Here is a 23,753-nt window from a genome sequence, read left to right as displayed (position 1 = left end):
ACCGTTAGCAGAGTCTGTTCTGTTGATGGTGCGGATGGAGCGGTCTACTGCCTGTCGAATCTCTGGAATAGTTCTGAAGCGAATGCCACGAAGTGGTTCCTTCATCTTCAGAATCAAAATCAAAGTCACAAGGACTTAAGTCTGGGAGTATGGTGGATGGTACAGTACTTCCCAGTCCCAGTGGCTGATCAGAGCAGCCACAGCTTGCACTGTATGTGTCCGCGCATTGTCGTGCAAAATGATGGGTGGGTTGCGCAGAAAGTGTTGCCGCTTCTTTCGCAAAGCTGGTCGCATGTGGTTCTCCAGAAATGATCAGTAATTCTGTGCATTGACGGTCTGCCATTGAGGAATGTAATGCATTAGGATAACACTATCACAGTGGTACACAAGAATCACCATAACTTTAGACCGCTCCATTCGCACCATCAACAGTACAGGCTCTGCTAATGGTATACTACGCCTTCCACATTGCTGGCACAGGTTCTACACAATGCTAGTCACTACTTTGAAGGAGAGTAAAGGGTGCAAACACGTAACCCTTTTTTTATCAGCTATGAATATATAGTTGCCACTATTTTAGTTCCAACCCTTGTATTTGTGTGGAGTTTAGCCATGTACGGAAGTGGAACTTAGACGATAAATGGTTTAGACAAGAAGAGAATAGAAGCTTTCGAAATGTGATGCCAGAGGAGATTGCTGAAGATTTAATGGGTAGATCATGTAACTAATGAGGAGGTACTGAACAGACTTGGAGAGAAGAGAAATTTGTTGCACAATTTGACTAGAAGAAGGGATCAGTTGGTAGGACACATTCTGAGGCATCAAGGGATCACCAATTTAGTATTGGAGGGAAGCGTGCAGTGTAAAAATCGTAGAGGGAGACCAAGGGATGAATGTACTAATCAGATTCAGAAGGATTTAGGTTGCAGTAGCAACTCAGAGATGAAGAACTTTGCAGAGGATAGGGTAGCATGGAGAGCTGCAGCAAACCAGTCTCTGGACTGAAGACCATAACAATAACAGCAACAGTCTTTCCTGATTACATTGATATATACATTATAGGGTTTCAAATGAAAAAAGCTACAGTCATGTATGCCACCACGCCCCCTTTATTTATGTTACAAAACCAGTATTATTTCGAAAAGAACTGTGAACTTTCTGTTTCCAGCGATTATACGTATGATACAGTGTATTTGTTGGTAACAGTGCAGGTTTCCAGTGTCTGTAAATGATTATTCTTGTTAGTATTTACTTTTGTTTCACTGAAGCAGTTTGTTCACATGTTACTGAATGTTGGTTGCCTAACTGCTATGTATATTTGTGGAAGTACAAATCCTTTAGTGTGCAATAAATATGAACTATGCCATGCATCCAGAAATTCAATTAAAGGAAATTCAGGATAACCAGTACACAAACAAAGCAAGCCACACTGTTGAAAGTAACCTGTGTATCAGTTCTTCAGGGAAGAAACTGCGGCAGGGGATGCCTCTTAGTGATTCAAATTTTTGTGTTAACAATGATGATGTATGTAGAGGATTTGTTGATGTGGGTATCTTATCTTCTTTGATAAAGGAAGTGGCAAAATGTAAACAATGTGATGATGTAAGTTATCTGGAAATAACTGAACAACAAATAGCAGGATGGGTTTAGCATCAAAATTAGTTGTTCTGTGTAGATCCTGCAATAAATCTACCCCGAAAATGACTTCGAACATTGTGCATAATTCATATGATGAGAATTTGAAGTTATTGTATGCAATGCATGCAATAGGAAAAGGAAAAAAGGCTGCTCAAACGTTTTGTGGTTTGATGGACCTTCCTCCTCCTCCTAGTAGGTTCAGCAAGTACATAAATATACTTTTAGGTGTCTTGACAGTTGTGTCTAAAGCATCAACGAAACATGCAGAAGAAGAAACTGTAATTATTAGTGGAACGAGGGACATTGCCGTTCCACTTGATGGGACATGGCAACTTCAAGGACAACATTTTTGAATGGTGGAGTAAGTACTATTTCACTGAAGAATGGAAAAGTTGCTGATGTTGAGTGCTTATCTAAGTACTGCCACACCTGCCTTGGCAACACTGAAGGACATATTGATTTCTAAGAATTATGATGGTTACGGTGGAGGTAATGAGTAAGATGGAGCTCTAAAAATATTTCAGAGGATGGTGCCTGTTTATAACATGGGAACACTAAAGCTTTCAATAAAATTAATGAGTTCAATGTTTGTGGTGATACCTTGGTAACAAAACTGGAGTGTTGTGGACATGTGCAAAAGAGGATGGGAGCTAGATTGAGGAAGCTGCAAAGAGAAATGAAAGGAAACTTGCTATCTGATGGAAAATCTCCGTCTGGCCGAGGCAGATTGACAGAAACTGAAATAGACCTTCTTCAGAGTTATTATGGACTGGCCATTAGATGAACTGCACCTCTGAATGATGTTACAGCAATGAGAAAAAGTGTATGGGCCACCTACTTTCATAAGTTGTCCACAGATGACCACCCTGTTTACAGACTTTGCCCTAAAGGAACAAATTCTTGGTGTGGGTACCATAAAGCAAAAGAAAGTAGTCAAGTATACCATCATAAGAATTTTTCTTCCTCAGCCTGTTGTGAATGAAATAAAACCAATTTTTAGAGACCTGAGTGACCCTGTTCTGCTTAGTAAATGTCTTCATGGGGGCACTCAGAATACAAATGAAAGTTTCAACCATTGCATATGGGAAAGATTACCCAAGAATGTTTTTTTAGGACTAAATACATTAAATTTTGGTGTACTAGATGCAGTGATATGTTCCAATGATGGGGTGATAGGAATGTTGGAAGTCTTGAGAAATTTAGGCATAAAATGTGGCTGTAATATTGAAGATAAATGCTTGCGTGTGACAGACAGTGGGTGTATGAAGCTGAAAGATTCACTCTTCAAGTTACCAAAGAAACAAGAGGTGCCAAAAGGAATGCCAAGAGGAAGCTTGAAGATGAAGAAATTCTGCAGGATGAAGACTATGCTTCAGGAATGTGATGAGGCACAGTTTAATTGGACTCATATCATCATCCGCCATTTCCCATTAGTTGTATTTTTCAGAATTCAGGCACAAATATTTCCTACAGTTTATAAAGCAGTGCTCTATTTTTTTATATAACTTGCAATTGTCCATACTTATGCAGTGGACCCAAGCTTTATTGCAGAATCAACTAAATTATGGAAATTATTAAGAAAAAAATTATAAAAATTAAAATGTAAGATGCTATATTTTTGGTATCCCTGTAATTTACATAATAGGTGGAATTAAATAGGCTTACTGCCTCAGCCATCATGTATACATATCTGATAATAGTTTTGTCTCCTTCAAATGTATAACATTGGATTAAATGGTACCTCAATTTGAGGAAGCATTTTGGAAAAAATTTGCATCAATTTATTTGTAATTTTTTTAATAACCCTAAGCAGGTTCAAAAATATTCAAAATACTTCTAATTTGTTTATAAAGTGTTCTGCATTACTTGATATCAACAACAAATCTGTAAAATGTATACATAATAAACAGTGCCTGAAAGAAATAGGTGTTGATTTTTACATAATATTGAGGCGGGAAAGTATCCTGTATCCTTAAACTGATAGAAACATGTGAGACTGTAAACCAGTAGCAACTCAACTGTCAATCACCCTTCAATTTATTGGCTGCTGGTAATTCATATCGAAGTTAGATGTACCTTTTTAAACTTAGCTATGCATCAGTAAGATTAACGGTACCAGAAGTATGCAATGCTTTGGTAGGGCTGCAAGATTTCATTTAGGAAAGTTTGACATAAAAATACAATCTTTATTTTATCCTTGGGGAGGAGCATACACTACTGTTAACACTATAAATTCCCACTTCAGATACATCTTTAGATAGTATGAAACTCATCATATCAAATTCAAACCATACAGAAAAAGATGCACTTCCACTTTTCCTCTGCAACTTTTTTGCCTCAAATTTGGCATAGGTTCTAAGAGTTTGGAATTTTTTGTACACTTCATCAAGCATGGTTCCAAGCTCATAAGCTATAGCTTACCAACTAACTTTTCTCAGATTGCAGTCTGTGCATAGATTACTTTTGTCATCCCATAACCGTATTGTAAATGAATTGAATTTATTAAATTTGTCCACTTCCACATTGCTGTACATAACTAACTCATGATAACAAACAACCACATGTTGCTGTATGTGTATGAGCAAAAGTTTGAGCAGAAGCAAAATGATATTTTTGTCATTCTGACACATGATTGCTGCCCTTTCGATGAGAGAAGAAGGAAACAAAGATGAGAAGGAGAGGGAAGCATTTACAGACATGGACAGAGATAGATATTGCCCTGCACTAAGAAATATTCTCCATCCTTTATGGGTAACTCCATCAACCCCTAGGCAATAAGTCAGCAACTACATGCAACAGCCTGCCACATCAGCAACATCATGCAGCCATACACAAAATTGCTCTCTGTTGCAGCCACATTACAGCAATATTGATGGCAATGCTATTGTTGCCAAATATTGCCATAAAATATGGTCCATCTAAATGCACCTTAACTAAAAGTTGACTCTTACTATTGTCCTAGTTATTGAAGAGACCTGATATTATTTTAGATTTAATGAGTTGCAGAATAGGTAGTACACGTGGTTACATCATTAGTTATACATTACTCAAATTTTAAGTGATGATCAGAACTAAAGGCTACATTTGCAGTCAAGTTATTGAGGGATCTCTATTAGATGCACATTGGTTTTCCATGAGTATGTTCTCAAGAGTCACTAACATTATTTGATGCAAAGTTAATTGCAATCATAATGGCACTGCAATAGTAGAGATGTACTATTGTTCCAAAATTTCTCATCTGCTTTGGCCCCCTGAGTACTTTGCAATTTATACAAAACGCGTACCTGGCAGTTACACAAGTCCAGTTTACCCAGAATGTCATTCTTTGTGTTCAAAGGCTGGGGAAGGAGGTGTTATCTAAAGAAGTGCCAGGGCACATGGGAATTCACTGAAAACACAGCATAATGTTATATCCCCCGGTATGCTAGTGCATCACTTTTGAAATACATCATCATGCATCAGTGGGAGGATCAGTGCTTATAAAAGATGAATAGTTAAATGCAGTTGGTTATGTTATCAACTCATCTGTGACTCACCTCCTTCTGGCTGTTAGGGTGAGATTAAGTCTTCTTTGCTCAACTGCCATTACAGTATAATCTGATGATGTGGGACTTCTTACTCTATGGATAGCTACCTCCGAAGTGCAGCACTCATGGTGAACATGTTTCAGTGAGTCACTTTTTAAAAGATTATTTTTTGTGTTCAAACAAAAGTGCAGTATTGCCAGTGCCTCCTCAGATTTTTTTCAGAGGTAGGGAGGTCTGGAATGGGGTTTACACAGGGTTCTGAGGCCAAATGAGGATCTGCTAGGCCAGAGAAGCATTGGGGCCATTAGGATTCATCTACTGGCCTTTATGGCTGGAGGTACTGATGACATGCTGATCAGAAGCTCCACAATCATGGATCAGTCGTCATGCTGTCTCAAAGACAGCAGTCAAAACAGGCTGCTACCTAACTGGAGATTAGTGTTAGTGTTTTTAGGTCAGAACTCACTCATAGCGAAGGCACTGAGCTGTCGACAGCCACACAAACACAACTGAAAACTGCATCTTTTGGACAAATCCTTTTTCAAGTTAGAGTTCACATATATGGATATGCGCGTGTGCGCTCACACCCACACCCACACACACACACACACACACACACACACACACACACACAGCCACCCACCCACCCACCCACCCACCCTCCCACCCACCCACACACACACACACACACACACACACACACACACACACACACACACACACACACTACACAGTTAGTCCAGTTTGGTTTGTAAGATAATGTAAATACCAGTGACAATGAGAGAGAGTGGTTGTAATGTTAAATGAATTTGTATTTTACACTGTTTATTTAGTTCAGTTATTGTTTTTTATTTCATTTTATTTTTATTGGCACCAGAATTCCTTTTGTGCATTGTTACTCATGGATATGGGACAAGTCAGAATTACAGTTTGTATTAAATATTATAATTAACTGATAATAAGAAAAGCAATAGTGACTTCTGTAGAATGAACTAAAGTTTATAACTGTATAAACTTAATATATATTGGAAAATTTTACTTGGTTATTTTAGAAGAGCATTTATAAACTCTTCTACTGTGTGATAACTGCTCACATATTAAACAAATTTTGCAGCATTACTTATAACATAAACTTTGAGTAGGTTTTCAGTAAATGGAAGTGGAAGCTGCCAATATATCTAGTAGAACCAGATTTCTTGAGGGGGGGGGGGGGGGGGGGGGGGGAAGAAGCTGTTCCCATGCGATAGCAAAAATACCTACATCTAACTTGATTACCTAAATTGGAGGATAAATTATCCACAGGTCTACCACACTTCATATCTCATATCCAAATGTAACAAAATTCCAGAATGTCTTCAAATACATGTTCTAGTATGTCAGTCCCCTGTTGTTCATGCTGCTGTCATAGTTCATTCAAGAATACTGTATAATGAAGGTAAGCTTTGTAGAGTACACATCGGTTGGCTGTATGGCACCCTCTGTTTGCTGTTTGATAGAGAGCACCATACAGCCAACTGATGTGTTCTCCTCAAAGTTTACCTCCATTACAGAAACTATGAAATACTGCATTGACAATGGCTAGTTACTAGCTGAAATCTAGATTTGCTTCAGTAAAGCCTGAAAGGGAAGGATGACTTATTGCTGTACTCCATCATTTTGAAAGTCATATCACAGTAGCTGAGTGCATTCCACATTTCTAATGGAAGGTAACTCCTTATGTTGTTTTTTGTATAAGAAAATCAGTGCTTCAAATGTGTAAAGGGAGGGAATGAGTAGTATTTGAAATTTTTTAACAGTTGTTGACAGAACTCCTGTTGTTTGGCAACATGCATATTCCTAATTGTTTTCCATTGTAATACCAGAAGGCTTGAAACATTTCCTGAATTCATGCAAAAAATCATGCCATGTGTGCCTGGTATGAACACTGCAAAACATTTATGGGGTATTAGACTGAAGTTTGGAGGTAAATCTTTGCTTTCATACTGAGATTCTCCACTAAAAAATGTCAGGAAGCTGTTGGTAGCTATTCAAATAGTATGGCTCAGTATTCCTTCAAAGGAATTCCTTTGAATGACTGCTGTTTGAGCACTACTGAGGTTCAAGGAGTTGACCATAATAACAGGCAACCATTGGTATTTATATAGGTAGTATGGCTCAATATTTCTCCAAAGGAATTCTGTTGAATGACTGACATTACTGTATTTTTGGGTTTTTGGGAGTTGAACATGATGGCAGGCAACTACTCCAATAATTTTGTGTTATGAGTACAGCTGTGGATTATTAAAAAGAGTTCAACTTTTCATTATTTCACCAGAACCAAACCATAATGAAAATCATAAACAGTTTGTTACAGACTGGAAAAGATATGACAATGAAAGAAATTGAAAATTCTTTTGGAGGAAACATATGTAGATGCACTGGATATCGTCCAATACTAGATGCCTTCAAATCATTGTCCATTGATGCTACAGATGAACTCAAAAAGAAGTGCCAAGACATTGAGGTAAATGTGAAGCCATATTCCATCGTTTTTGTTCTGCATTTACACGTAAAAACATGTAACTTTTTCTGTGCTGTATAAAATTTTGAAAGTTAAGTAATTATAGTTATGATTTAATAAGATACACAGAAGCAAAAAACTAATGCTACACTCTTCTTTGTATTGGTAATGTTTTATCATATGAACCATCTAGGCAAGATGCAGTGATACCAATGTTGTACCTGCCACTGTCTACTTAGGGATACCTGTTAAAAAATCATATTGGTCATATTGAAGAAACAGTTACATTGTAGAATTCTTACAGAGGATGTAATTGATAGTTAACTTTTCAGACAACGATTTGTAGCTAATGGTATTTTCTATTTCCTATAGTTGTGAAAAATTTGTCTGATGTGACTATTTACTGCAGTTTAAAACAAACTTTTCCATTACACAAAAAAAGAATTCTTGTTACAAGACACAGAGTGATTCAACTTACATACATGCCTGTACCCCTCTGATAACAATTTATATTTCCAGTAGTCATACTCTTTGTCTCTCTTTCTGTTTCTTTTATGATGTCATCAGAAGTACCACACACATTTTACCATCCTAAGGTCAAGTTTTGATTATACCATTTAATGTGCACTTCTGGTATAAACACACACACACACACACACACACACACACGCACACACACACACACACACACACACACACACACACACACACACACTGGGTGATCAGAAAGACTATGAAAAGCTAGTAAGGGTGTTGCTGGGTAGGTTGTACTGGGAATAATTGTTAACAACAAAATTCAGTTTGTTGCTCCATTTCAGGGGCAATTAGCATTCAAGTAGCCAATCAGGCCAGTTCATATGCAAATTTAAGCAGCCCATCATATACAATTAGTGTCAGTTGTTCTCATAGCATAAATGATAGTGCATGAGACTGCTGAGCCTTTGGCTCGGGTTTGATCCTTACAACCATCCCATGTCCAATTCTTGTGTCACTCTCTTGTTCAGTTTTGGTAAACCAAATGGAGGACTTATTTGGTGACATCATCTCTGGTGGGCCATAAACTTGCAACAATTATTGGCAAATAACACTAACTCTTTTGCTCCAACTGGATGAAAAACTGCTTTAGAAGAGGCATATATTGCAAACAGTATCAAAAGTCATATTTAATGTGGACATTTCCACTGTTCAGAAAGCTGCTGTGGTTCTTGGAAACTTGGTGGAGTTGAAGTGCAAAATTTTGAAACATCTACCCTGTTCAGCAGATATGCCATCACATGGACAGTTGGTGTGGCTGGAAATTGTTTTGAGTCTGACAAAGATGTTATGGCAGCCATAGATGGCCATTTTATAGACCTTCTAGAATTACATTGTGTGAATGGAGTTGTAGTGCTTCGAGAGCTTCGGGTTAAGCTCTAGAAACACTTGGATCTCCACCATCTCGAACACCCGATATTTTAATGACAAGGGTGAGAGAGCCTTTTTACTGTGCCACACTTATCTGTGTGTGCAGGAGGGATAGCTATCATGAGAAGCCAGGAGCTTCATCAGACGAGTGGCCCCAACAAGTGGTTAGCAGCAGTGCCTTGGAATTTATATCAAAAAGTCAAAGAATGTTTGTATAATGTTCCATGTTCTGTTCTGTCATGAGGATTGTTACAGAGGCAGGTGAAACGTGTATTGTATAGAGACTCTTACTTCATGTATTGGCTCTGCATGAGGCAGCTTGTATGTTATTGTATGGGTGTTTTGTCGATTCTGACATTTATCTTGGAACCAGTTGGCTTGCTGGAGCTTCTACAGAATAATTGTTGCTTTGGGGATGAGAGATGAAAATATATTGTTGTTGAACTGAAAAGATTGTATGAGTAAATGATTTATTTCAAGAACAGCAAGTTGGTTAATATTATTCCCTTTAACATGATACCATCTTCGGAGTAGAATTAATTGGTGACAGCGACGTAGCTGATGACCCAAAGGAGAGGATCGGCTGCATGGACAACGTATGAGTCAACTGGAAGAGACATGTGAGTCATTCAACTTAACACAGCACTGTCTGTTGTCCCAGAAAGTGTTAAAGAGTTCACTCACTGATGAAATGTTGTCCAAAATGATTTTGTGTAAAAAACAGTTTACTATCAAATTTAGTGCATTTTTGAGTAAAAACCAGTTTTTCATTGCTGGGGTAAAACCGTTCACATTGCCCTTTGGTACTTCAGCCAGGTTTATATTTTCTCAAATATGTTTCACATTGAAAAAATAAGACATACAAAACTCTTAACGACAATATAATGTAAATGGATAGATAAAAAATCTACTCAGCATGCAGCAGCAGGAGAACACACGCACACTCAAAAAGGTTTAACTTTTACAAGCATTTGGAGCCATTGGCTCCTTCTTCTGGCGGAAGAGTTGAAGGGGAAGGAAGAGGGGTAAAGGAAAAGGACTGGAGAGGTTTAGGAAAAGAGGTACAGTTCAGAAAAGTCATCCAGAAGCCCAGGTCAGAGGTCACTTACTGGACGTGATGAGAAGGAAAAAAACCTCAAAAGCGTGTAAAAGTTAAACCTTTTTGTGCGTGGGTTCTCCTGCCACTTCTTGGTGAAACTTTGCATCTATCCATTTTCCTTATATTGTCAATAATCAATTATTTTTGTTGTTATAAAACTCTTAATGAGTAACATACCCGTTTTTGTACAAGAATGTGAGAATTTTTCATATTTTGCTTGTGGAAAATGATAGATGAACAATTGTCACACATCTATCAAGTATTATTCAGATGTAAAACTTTACACAGTTTACCTTCACAATAAATGGTCATATTTTTAATAGAGGATTTGACAGTGGGGATCCTGGATTAACTGCCTGGATTGCAAGGTTACTACAAGCCTCTATCTGAAAAGCACATGCAATGTCAGGGTGTGCTATGTGCTGGTGATGTTGATGACTCATTGACAGGTAAGCTCAGGGAACATGAGGCAACTCAGATTTTATAAATCATACCAAAGCATGTGGGGCCCTATTTGGTTGGATATTTATTTCCATTGTGTTTTCAGGGATTTTTAAATACATAACAATTTTTTTTAAACAAACGTTACCACTCTTCATCTACAACATGTTCATCTACACATACAGGATGTAAACAGTGACTATATACAACATACCACAGTGGTGTGGAGGAAGTTGTGGTGGAAATAATAATAATAATAATAATAATAATAATAATAATAATAATAATAATAACATTGTGAATATAATAGAGGGAAACCTTCGACTTGGGAAAATTATATCTAAAAACAAAGATGATGTGACTTAGCAAACGAAAGTGCTGGCATGTTGATAGACACACAAATGAACACAAACAGACACACAAAATTCAAGCTTTCACAACCCACGGTTGCTTCATCAGGAAAGAGGGAAGGAGAGGGAAAGACGAAAGGATGTGGGTTTTAAGGGAGAGGGTAAGGAGTCATTCCAATCCTGAGAGCGGAAAGACTTACCTTGGGGGGAAAAAGGGACAGGTATACACTCGCACACACACACATATCCATTTGCACATAACAGACACAAGCAGACATATGTAAAAGCAAAGAGTTAGGGTAGAGATGTCAGTCGAGGTGGAAGTACAGAGACAAAGATGTTATTGAATGACAGGTGAGGTATGAGCAGCGGCAACTTGAAATTAGCGGAGGTTGAGGCCTGGTGGGTAATGGGAAGAGAGGATATATTGAAGGGCAAGTTCCCATCTCCTGAGTTCTGATAGGTTACATATACAGACACAAGCAGACATATGTAAAGGCAAAGAGTTTGGGCAGAGATGGATGGATATATCTGTGTGTGTGTGTGTGTGTGTGTGTGTGTGTGTGTGTGTGTGTGTGTGTGCACGTGGGCGCATGAGCGAGTGCATACCCCCCTCCCCCTCCAAGGCAAGTTCCATGCCCCCTTCCCTCCCCCCCCCCCCCCGTCCACTTCCCTTCCCTCCCCCCCCCCCTCCCCCCAACGAGCACTTCCTTTCACGCCGATCACCTGCCACCCTACCTAAAACCTCTTTCCTCATTACCTTAGCCAGCTTCATCCTGACCCACTTTTGAAGGCCAGACGTACCAACAATTAAAGGGAACAGCCATGGGTACCAGGATGGCCCCCTCGTATGCCAACCTGTTCATGGGTCTCTTAGAGGAAGCTTTCTTGGTTACCCAGGCCTGCCAACCTAGAGTTTGGTACAGATTTATTGATGACATCTTCATGATGTGGACTCGCAGTGAAGAAGAACTCCAGAATTTCCTCTCCAACCTCAACTCCTTTGGTTCCATCAGATTCACCTGGTCCTACTCCAAATCCCATGCCACTTTCCTTGACGTTGACCTCCATCTGTCCAATGGCCAGCTTCACACGTCCATCCACATCAAACCTACCAACAAGCAACAGTACCTCCATTATGACAGCTGCCACCCATTCCACATCAAATGGTCCCTTCCCTACAGCCTAGGTCTTTGTGGCAAACGAATCTGCTCCAGTGCGGAATCCCTGAAACATTACACCAACAACCTGAAAGCAGCTTTCACATCCCGCAACTACCCTCCTGACCTGGTACAGAAGCAAATAACCAGAGCCACTTCCTCATCCCCACAAACCCAGAACCTCCCACAGAAGAACCACAAAAGTGCCCCACTTGTGACAGGATACTTTCCGGGACTGAATCAGACTCTGAATGTAGCTCTCCAGCAGGGATACGACTTCCTCAAATCCTGCCCTGAAATGAGATCCATCCTTCATGAAATCCTCCCCACTCCACCAAGAGTGTCTTTCCGCTGCCCACCTAAACTTCGTAACCTCTTAGTTCATCCCTATGAAATCCCAAACCACCTTCCCTACCCTCTGGCTCCTACCCTTGTAATTGTCCCCAGTGTAAAACCTGTCCCATGCACCCTCCCACCATCACCTACTCCAGTCCTGTAACCCGAAAGGTGTACACGATCAAAGGGAGAGCCACGTGTGAAAGCACCCACGTGATTTACCAACTGACCTGCCTACACTGTGACGCTTTCTATGTGGGAATGACCAATGACAAACTGTCCATTCGCATGAATGGACACAGGCAGACATTGTTTGTTGGTAATGAGGATCACCCTGTGGCTAAACATGCCTTGGTGCACGGCCAGCACATCTTGGCACAGTGTTACACCGTCCGGGTTATCTGGATACTTCCCACCAACACCAACCCATCCGAACTCCGGAGATGGGAACTTGCCCTTCAGTATATCCTCTCTTCTCAATATCCGCCAGGCCTCAACCTCCGCTAATTTCAAGTTGCCGCTGCTCATACCTCACCTGTCTTTCAACAACTTCTTTGCATCTGTACTTCCGCCTCGACTGACATTTCTGCCCGATCTCTTTGCCTTTACAAATGTCTGCTTGTGTCTGTGTATGTGCGGATGGATATGTGTGTGTGTGCGAGTGTACACCTGTCCTTTTTTCTCCCTAAGGTAAGTCTTTCCGCTCCCGGGATTGGAATGACTCCTTACCCTCTCCCTTAAAACCCACATTCTTTCGTCTTTCCCTCTCCTTCTCTCTATCCTGAAGAAGCAACCGTCGGTTGCGAAAGCTAGAAATTCTGTGTGTGTGTTTGTGTGTTTTATTTATTGTGCCTGTCTACCGGCACTTTCCTGCTTGGTAAGTCTTGGAATCTTTGTTTTTAATATATGTTTCCCATTTGGAAGTTTCTTTCTATTTTATAAATATATAATGTCTGCTTGTGTCTGTGTATGTGCGGATAGATATGTGTGTGTGTGCGAGTGTACACCTGTCCCTTTTTCCCCCTAAGGTAAGTCTTTCCGCTCCCGGGATTGGAATGACTCCTTACCCTCTCCCTTAAAACCTAAATCCTTTCGTCTTTCATTCTCCTTCCCTCTTTCCTGAAGAAGCAACCGTCGGTTGCGAAAGCTAGAAATTCTGTGTGTGTTTGTGTGTTTTATTTATTGTGCCTATCTACCGGTGCTTTCCCGCTTGGTAAGTGACTTAACGAAAGCGCTGGCATGTCGATACACACACAAATAAACACAAACATACACACAAAATTCAAGCCCTCGCAACCAACGGCCGCCCTGTCAGGAAAGAGGGAAGGAGAGGGAAAGACGAAAGGATTTGGGTCCCAAGAAAGAGGGCGCAGACAGACCCACCTTAGGGGGAAAAAAGGACAGGTATACACTCTCACACACACATATCCATCCGCACATACACAGACACAAGCAGACATTTGTAAACGCAAAGAGTTTGGGCAGAGATGTCAGTCGAGGCGGAAGTACATCTCTGCCCAAACTCTTTGCCTTTACAAATGTCTGTTTGTGTCTGTTTATGTGCGGATGGATATGTGTGTGTGTGTGTGTGTGTGTGTGTGTGTGTGTGTGTGTGAGTGTATACCTGCCCCTTTTTCCCTCCAAGGTAAGTCTTTCCACTCCCGGGCTTGGAATGACTCCTTACCCTCTCCCTTAAAACCCACATCCTTTCGTCTTTTGCAAGGGCTTGAATTTTGTGTGTATGTTTCTGTTTGTTTGTGTGTCTGTCGACATGCCAGCGCTTTCGTTTGGTAAGTCACATCATCTTTGTTTTTCGATATAATAATATTGTGATGTTCAGAGTACAAATAGATGTACAAATTAATTTGCAATATGAATGTGAAATGACTCATTCCACATCATGACGATTTATCATGCAAAATGATCCATGGAACACGAGTGTAACTAACTAACACTTTGGTATAGGACACATATGGTCTATCAGCATGGGAAAATACATTAAATTGGCATACATAAACCAACTAAACTACAGTGCATGTGCATCACGTGGTATTCTCAATATCCCCTCTCTCTCTCTTCAAGTAGACTATTAGGTCTAGAGAAAAAACGAATAGAATATTTTCTGTGGGAAATTTGATGTAGTTTAATTTTGTTCTGGGAGTACACGGTTTGGAGTTATTTAATCAAAACTTACAAAGATGACCTTCAAGTACACCCTGTCCTCACATTCACCTCCCACCAGTCAGGATTTCTAGAATGCTATTCATGGCACTCCATCCTACCATAGTACAAAAATTTGTGAATATGTCAATTATTTCCCATATTCAACCTTCTGTGCTTTTCATTGACGTATCATATCACAGACTCAGTTGGCTGTTTTGTTAACATAGCTAATTTAAATTTTCCCGTGAATGTAATGTAAAAAAAAAAGACTTTTCTAAATGTTCGGCAAAAACTATAATTATGTTTACAGATCAGTGTAAAATGAACCCATTCAAGCATGGTAGTTTTGTTACAAAAAGGACAGACAAACGAAATGATTGAACTGTTATTTTCATGCTATGAAAAGTCACAAAATTGTGACGTAACATATACACAAATGTTGATTTTACACTTTGGGAGTGCACAATGGAGATGGTGGTGTAATAGCCCAGTCAGTTAAGACCAAAAGCAATCGAATATGGGAAATAATTCATCTAATCAAATAATTTTGTGCAGTGGCAGGAGGGTAGCCATGAACAATATATTGGTGTTGAGTGTCATGGTGGGGTACGTTTGAGGGTCACTTTTGTAATTTTGTCTTGAATAACTTGAAAAACACTGCCTCTGACTGAAACAGTACAGTGTTAAGCAACATTAAATTCCTACGAAAAATTCTTATTCATTTTTTTTCTCTAGAACTAACAGTTTGCTTGAAGAGAGCAAGCAATTACTGAAAATCTTATGCAATGTGCACATGCTATAAGTTAAGTGATTTTTAAAGGCCAAAGTGAGATAGCGTTGACTGCAAGTGTCCTATATCTTTATTTGTCCCAACTTCCTCTACACCTCTGTGGTATATTGTAAACAGTTATTGCTTACATGCTCTGCAAACCACTATGATGTGCATGGCAGAGTGTACTTCCCATTGCATCATTTAGTGTCTTGTGGAATCCTAAGGACTCAACCAACTTTTATTCAAACATTGCCAACCCTCATCTATATGTACGTCTATGTATGTACTCTGTATATCACTGTGAAATGCATGGCAGAGGGTACTTCCCATTGTGGCACTTGTTAAGGGCTTCTTCCTGCTCCATTCATGTATGGAGTGTGGAGAGAATGATTATTTAAATGCCTTTGTGGACACTGTAATTAATCTATTCTTCTCTTCACAATCTCTGTGAGAGTGGTGCATAGGGTTTGTAGTATATTCATAGATTCCTCATTTAAAGCTGTTTCTTGAAACTTTGGAAGTAGGCTTCCACAGGATTGTTTACAGCTATCTACAAGCTCCTGAAGGATGGGTTAAATTGGCATTTTGTAAGCAATTTTTGTAAATGGCTGCATTTTTTCAGTATTCTGCCAATGAGCTGAAGTCTGCCATCTATTTTAACTATAACTTAGCCTATATTATTATTCAATTTTATAACCCTACAAATTGTTTTGGTGTGTGTTGACTCTTCCAATTGTGATTAATTGATATTGTAATCATAAAATACTATTTTTTTAAAGTGCAGTTTTTACATATCTGGCCATTTGGAACAAATCATTAATGTTTGCAATGCTGAAATGTTATTAAGATCTATCTGAATATTTGTGCAGCATTATTCAGTCAGTGCTTCATTATAGATAACTGATCATCTGCAGAGACTTTGAGGTTATCATTAATATTGTCTGATTGTTATTTAATATGTAACATGAACGGTGAGGGTTACAACACTCTTCCTTGGGGCCTGCCTGAAGTTACTTATACTTCTGTCAATGAGCCTCCATCCAAGATAACATACTGCATACTCCCAATTAAGAGATCCTTCATTCATCACAAATTCCATTTGTTACCTCATACAATAATACTGAGTTCAACAATGTTTAGAAATCAAGAAATACTAAATCTACTTGGTGGCCCCCCAGCTTTCAGGTTGTCATTTGAGATAAGTGGAAGTTGGGTTTTGTATGACCAGTGGTTTTGGTATCTGTGTTATTGGCGTGGAGCAGTTTTTCCATTCAAGATACCTCATTATATTTGAGCTCAGAATATATTCTAAAATTCTGCAACAGATGGATGTCAAAGATACAGTATTAGACTGTAGATTTATGGATCCCTTCTACTATCCTTTTTGTAGACTTATGTGATCTCCACTTTCTTCTTACTAAAGAGCACAGTTTTTTGTTTGTGGGACCTGCAGTATATTATGGTTAAAATGCAAAATGACTAAGATGAAAATTCTATGTAGAATATGATACGGATTTCATCGGGCCAGGGAGCTTGTTCAGTTTTAGCAGTTTCAGCTGTTTCTCAAAGTCACTGACAATAAAATTTAACAATGAAAACGATCAATTTTTGACAAAATAATTTAATTGGTTAGTTGAAAAATCTATTCGCCAAGTGGCAGCAGAACACACACATAAAAGAATGTTATATTAAGCAAGCTTTCAAAGTCAGTGGCACCTTCTTCAGGCAGAAGGGTTGAAGTGGAAGGAAGAGGGGTGAAGGAAAATGACTGGAAAGGTCTTGCAAAATGTTAGGTTTCGGGAAAGTCACCCAGAATCATGTGACAGGGGAGACTTACCAGATGGGATGAGAAGGAAACACTGTTTCTTGGTGCTCTTTCGATAAGAGTGTGCAGTGACAGTAGTTTAAAGCCTTACCAGTTGCGAAGAGGTTAGGTCTATTTGTTGCCATTAGATCTAATACATTTCTGTCATGAGCGGACTTCCAAACTGGCTTTTCTATGTATTCCATCTGTCTCATGTGTCTATGGCCCTCCTTTATCAGAGGTAATATGTAAGTTATTAATGAATGGTCAGTTTGTGAGAGTGTTGGATGCAGACGGGAAGGGCTTAGATTAAAAACTTGTTAAGAACACCACAAATTTTTGCAATAGCATACACCGTTCCGCATAATGCTTGTCTGTGACAGTAGCCATTTTCTGCCATATCCTTCTCCCAGATGTACTTACCTAGTGTGGTATGAAGCAGAACTTCTGTGTAGTTTGAGAACAGAAGAGCTGACTGATTGAGACTTTGAAGCAACTCTGAAAACAATGTCCATTTAATTATACTTCTTGTAAATTCTCAGTACTGATGTCATCTGTGTATTTTTAATAGACTGTTTAACCATTTTATTTGCTCCTAAATTGGTTCCTACATGTTAGTAAGAGTTTTGGTCTGATGAGTGAGTTACAGCTGTAGAACTCGTTAGCTGTGCATCAGCTCCCATGTTGTCAGCAGCACATCAGAGCACAGCCATTTCATTTGTGACTTTTTAACTAGTTTCTAGTAGGAAGAAGTGTCTTACATTTTTCATATATTGTGTGCATTTTAGTGTGAATTCTTAAACTTATTGTGTATTTATGTATCTTGTAGTCACAATTCCACACGTATGTAACTGTGTAGCATACATTTATGCTTCTTTAATATGGACAGGGCCTGTGATTGGTGCATTTGGATGTGAGTGGAGTTTTTAACTCTTCACTCACAACTTCAGATTGTACTGGTTTTGGTCATACAGCTCGAGGATGTTGCCAATGGGTATGCAAGGTATGTCCAGCACGTCCCTTGTGTCTCTTGATTTGTCCATTACTGTGACTACTTCAGTTACTGCCTGCATTAAGGATGACCCTCACCAATGGTCGAGTGGGAGGTAGCTTCAAGGTATGGCAGGCAGCGAAAGACTTTCTAGGAGGCTGATCGAAGGGCCTGCCTGGTTTGTTTGATGAATGGGTTTTGGGCGCTATCTGTGGCTGACAAAGACCCAGATCCAGACGCAGTCACTCACCCTGTTCAAGAGGAAGCCTCTCAGCCTGCAAGCTCTGGGCATTCACAGAGTGTGGGATTAATGCTAGTTGGGAACTCCAGTGTCAGGTGCAAAATGGGGCCCCTGCCAATAAGGGGAAGATATCCACTGTGCACTCTGTGTGCATACTGGGAGGAGTCATTCCAGATGTGGAACATGTGCTTCCAATGTCATGAAGAACACAGGGTACAGGCAGCTGCAGGTGGTGGCTCATGTCGGTACTAATGATGTGTGTCACTTTAGATCAGATGATATTCTCTTCTGCTATTGGGTGGGTACCAAAAGTGGTAAAGACCGTCAGTCTTGCTTATGAGATGAAGGCAGAGCTACCATCTGTAGCGTCATTGACAAGACCAAACATGGATCTTTGGAGCAAAACTGAGTGGAATGTCCGTATCAGCGGCTGAAAGAGTTGTGTGACTATGTAGGTTGCACATTTCTTGACATACACCATAAGTTGCTGGAGTTTCAGGTTTTTCTTAATAGGTCAGGGATCCACTACACACAGGAGGTAGGGTAGCAGCAGGAGCTGTGTAGAGGGGACTGGACAGTTTTTAAGGCTAATTAGGTTATGTTAGGTTACTGTTTTAACGTCCCGTCGACAACGGAGCGCAAACTCGGGTTACGGAAGGATTGGGAAGGAAATCGGCTGTGCCCTTTCAATGGAACCATCCCAGCATTTGCCTGAAACGATTAAGGGAAATCACAGAAAACCTAAATCAGGATGGCTGGAGATGTGATTGAACCGTCGTTCTCCCGAATGCGAGTCCAGGGCTAGAGGGTCTCAGGAAAGTTCAGAAAAGGCTTCAAAGATTGCAGGATAAACACATGGCACAACAATCAGTGTTGCAGTTGTAAATTTTTGTAACAGCTGGAAAGAACCAGAGCTCCAAGCACCAATAGAAAGCACTAAAGCTTGAATCATTATAGGTATCAAAAGTTGACTAATACCAGAGATAAGCTCAGCCAAAGATTTTACAAGGATCTGATGGTGTTCAGAAAGAATAGATTAAATACAGTTGATGGTATCATGTTTGTTGCTGTTTGTGAAATTGAAGTGGATAGTTTCTGTGTGTTAGTATGGGTAGATGTTATACTTGGCATTCAGAATAAATTAATAATTGGTTCCTGTTACTGACACCCCAGCTCAGTTGATTCACTTGTTGGACAGTGCAAAGAAAACTTGAGTGTCACCAAATAGCTGCCTCACTTATACAATCATAGTTAGTGGTGACCCTTGATGTTGTTGTTGTCTTCAGTCCTGAGACTGGTTTGATGCAGCTCTCCATGCTACTCTATCCTGTGCAAGCTGCTTCATCTCCCAGTACCTACTGCAACCTACATCCTTCTGAATCTGCTTAGTGTATTCATCTCTTGGTCTCCCTCTACGATTTTTACCCTCCACGCTGCCCTCCAATGCTAAATTGGTGATCCCTTGATGTCCTACCAACCGATCCCTTCTTCTTGTCAAGTTGTGCCACAAACTCCTTTTCTCCCCAATCTTATTCAGTATCTCATCATTAGTTATGTGATCTACCCATCTAATCTTCAGCATTCTTCTGTAGCACAACATTTCGAAAGCTTCTATTCTCTTCTTGTCCAAACTAGTTATCGTCCATGTTTCACTTCCATACATGGCTACACTCCAAACAAATACTTTCAGAAACGACTTCCTGATACATAAATTTATATTCGATGTTAACAAATTTATCTTCTTCAGAAACGCTTTCCTTGCCATTGCCAGTCTACATTTTATATCCTGTCTACTTCGACCATCATCAGTTATTTTACTTCCTAAATAGCAAAACTCCTTTACTACTTTAAGTGTCTCATTTCCTAATCTAATTCCCTCAGCATCTCCCGATTTAATTTGACTACATTCCATTATCCTCATTTTGCTTTTGTTGATGTTCATCTTATATCCTCTTTTCAAGACATTGTCCATTCCGTTCAACTGCTCTTCCAAGTCCTTTGCCGTCTCTGACAGAATTACAATGTCATCGGCTAACCTCAAAGTTTTTACTTCTCCTCCATGAATTTTAATACCTATCCTAAATTTTTCTTTTGTTTCCTTTACTGCTTGCTCAATATACAGATTGAATAACATCGGGGAGAGTCTACAACCCTGTCTCACTCCTTTCCCAACCACTGCTTCCCTTTCATGCCCCTCGCTCTAATAACTGCCATCTGGTTTCTGTACAAATTGTAAATAGCCTTTCGCTCCCTGTATTTTACCCCTGCCACCTTCAGAATTTCAGAGAGAGTGTTCCAGTCAACATTTTCAAAAGTTTTCTCTAAGTCTACAAGTGCTAGAAACGTAGGTTTGCTTATCCTTAATCTTTCTTCTAAGATAAGTCGTAAGATCAGTATTGCCTCACGTGTTCCAGTATTTCTAAGAATCCAAACTGATCTTCCCCGAGGTCGGCTTCTACCAGTTTTTCCATTCGTCTGTAAAGAATACGTGTTAGTATTTTGCAGCTGTGGCTTATTAAACTTATTGTTCGGTAATTTTCACATCTGTCAACACCTGCTTTCTTTGGGATTGGAATTATTGTATTCTTCTTGAAGTCTGAGGGTATTTCACCTGTCTCATACATCTTGCTCTCCAGCTGGTAAAGTTTTGTCATGACTGGCTCTCCCAAGGCCGTCAGTAGTTCTAATGGAATGTTGTCTACTCCGGGGGCCTTGTTTCGACTCAGGTCTTTCAGTGCTCTGTCAAACTCTTCACGCAGTATCTTATCTCCCATTTCATCTTCATCTACATCCTCTTCCATTTCCATAATATTGTCCTCAAGTACATCACCCTTGTATAAACCTTCTATATACTACTTCCACCTTCCTGCCTTCTCTTCTTTGCTTAGAACTGGGTTTCCATCTGAGCTCTTGATATTCATACACGTGGTTCTCTTCTCTCCAAAGGTCTCTTTAATTTTCCTGTAGGCAGTATCTATCTTACCCATAGTGAGATAAGCTTCTACATCCTCATATTTGTCCTCTAGCCATCCGTGCGTAGCCATTTTGCACTTCCTGTCGATCTCATTTTTGAGACGTTTGTATTCCTTTTTGCCTGCTTCATTTACTGCATTTTTATATTTTCTCCTTTCATCAATTAAATTCAATATTTCTTCTGTTACCCAAGGATTTCTAGCAACCTCGTCTTTTTACCTACTTTATCCTCTGCTGCCTTCACTACTTCATCCCTCAGAGCTACCCATTCTTCTTCTACTGTGTTTCCTTTCCCCCATTGCTGTCAATTGTTCTCTTATGCTCTCCTTGAAACTCTGTACAACCTCTGGTTCTTTCAGCTTATCCAGATCCCATGTCCTTAAATTCCCACCTTTTTGCAGTTTCTTCAGTTTTAACCTACAGGTCATAACCAATAGATTGTGGTCAGAGTCCACATCTGCCCCTGGAAATGTCCTACAATTTAAAACCTGATTCCTAAATCTCTGTCTTACCATTATATAATCTATCTGATACCTTTTAGTATCTCCAGGATTCTTCCATGTATACAACCTTCTTTTTATGATTCTTGAACCAAGTGTTAGCTACGATTAAGTTATGCTCTGTGCAAAATTCTACCAGACGACTTCCTCTTTCATTTCTTAGCCCCAATCCATAATCACCTACTATGATTCCTTCTCTCCCTTTTCCTACTGACTAATTCCAGTCACCCATGACTATTAAATTTTCGTCTCCCTTCACTACCTGAATAATTTCTTTTATCTCATCATACATTCAATCAATTTCTTCATCATCTGCAGAGCTAGTTGGCATATAAACTTGTACTACTGTAGTAGGCATGGGCTTTGTGTCTATCTTGGCCACAATAATGCGTTCACTATGCTGTTTGTAGTAGCTTACCTGCACTACTATTTTTTTTATTCATTTTTAAACCTACTCCTGCATTACCCCTATTTGATTTTGTATTTATAACCCTGTATTCACCTGACCAAAAGTCTTGTTCCTCCTGCCACCGAACTTCACTAATTCCCACTATATCTAACTTTTACCTATCCATTTCCCTTTTTAAATTTTCTAACCTACCTGCCCAATTAAGGGATCTGACATTCCAAACTCCGATCCATAGAACGCCAGTTTTCTTTCTCCTGATAATGACGTCCTCCTGAGTATTCCCGTCCCGGAGATCTGAATGGGGGACTATTTTACCTCTGGAATATTTTACCCAAGAGGACGCCATCATCATTTAATCATACAGTAAAGCTGCATGTCCTCGGGAAAAATTACGGCTGTAGTTTCCCCTTGCTTTCAGCCGTTCGCAGTACAAGCACAGCAAGGCCATTTTGGTTAATGTTGCAAGGCCTGATCAGTCAATCATCCAGACTGTTGACCCTGCAACTACTGAAAAGGCTGCTGCCCCTCTTCAGGAATCACATGTTTGTCTGGCCTCTCAACAGATACCCTTCCGTTTGGTTGCACCTACGGTACGGCCATCTGTATCGCTGAGGCCTGCAAGCCTCCCCACCAACGGCAAGGTCCATGGTTCATGGAGTGGTGTGACCCTTGATATGTTGGTGAAAATGCATGTTCAAAGCTGGAGTTGGTATAAAGCATCATCAGAAACTGTACTAAATACTTTATCCAGAAATTATTTTGAGCAATTTGTTCAGGAGTCCAGTTGAAGTCTACATGGTTGTGAAAACATACTTACTTTTCCACTGAACAACAAATATTCATGATCAGTTTAGGAACATCATGATGGATACAGGAATTAGTGACCACAAGGTCATTGTAGGGAGACTAAGCACCACAATATCCAAATCCACCAAAAGTAAATGCAAAACAGATTCATTCAAAAAAGTGGATAAAAATTAGTCTGCTGACCTTCTAAGAGAAAGTCTTCACTCCTTCCCAACTACCTATGTAAGTGTAGAACAGATGTGGTTTAAATTCAAAGAAATAGTATATGTGGCAATTGAGAGCATTATGCTGAATAAACTAATAAAAATGTGGTACTGATCCCCATAGTACACAAAACAGGTCACAACACTGTGGCAAATGGAACAAAAAATGTGAGCCAAATTTAAAAGAACGCAAAATCTCTGAGAATGGAAATGCTTTACTGAAACTTGAAACTTAGTGTGAACTTCATAGTGAGATGCTATTAATAACTCCCACAATGAAACTCTGTCTTGAAATCTGACAGAAATTCCAAAACAATTCTGGTTATATGTAAAGTACACCAACGGCAAGACACAATCAGTACTTTCACTGTGTGATACCACTGTAGTGGCAAATTCTGCCACCGAACGAATCAGGATGACCAAATGTAGCGGGAA

General features: G+C 39.7%; 1 protein-coding gene across 2 annotated transcripts in view; it reads left to right on the top strand.

Moving 5' to 3' along the window:
• Positions 1-23,753, top strand: part of LOC126334824 (uncharacterized) — a 377,818-nt gene that overhangs the window by 125,182 nt on the left and 228,883 nt on the right. For both annotated transcript variants that reach the window (XM_049997482.1, XM_049997483.1), the window contains one exon: positions 7,509-7,668. In XM_049997482.1, coding sequence (XP_049853439.1) covers positions 7,509-7,668 — 160 coding nt within the window. The remainder of the gene's footprint in view (positions 1-7,508; positions 7,669-23,753) is intronic.

This window comes from Schistocerca gregaria, chromosome 2 (assembly GCF_023897955.1).
Source record: "Schistocerca gregaria isolate iqSchGreg1 chromosome 2, iqSchGreg1.2, whole genome shotgun sequence".
Lineage (NCBI taxonomy): Eukaryota > Metazoa > Arthropoda > Insecta > Orthoptera > Acrididae > Schistocerca > Schistocerca gregaria.
Note: the sequence above shows the minus strand (reverse complement) of the source record. Positions and strands in the feature narration are given on the sequence as shown.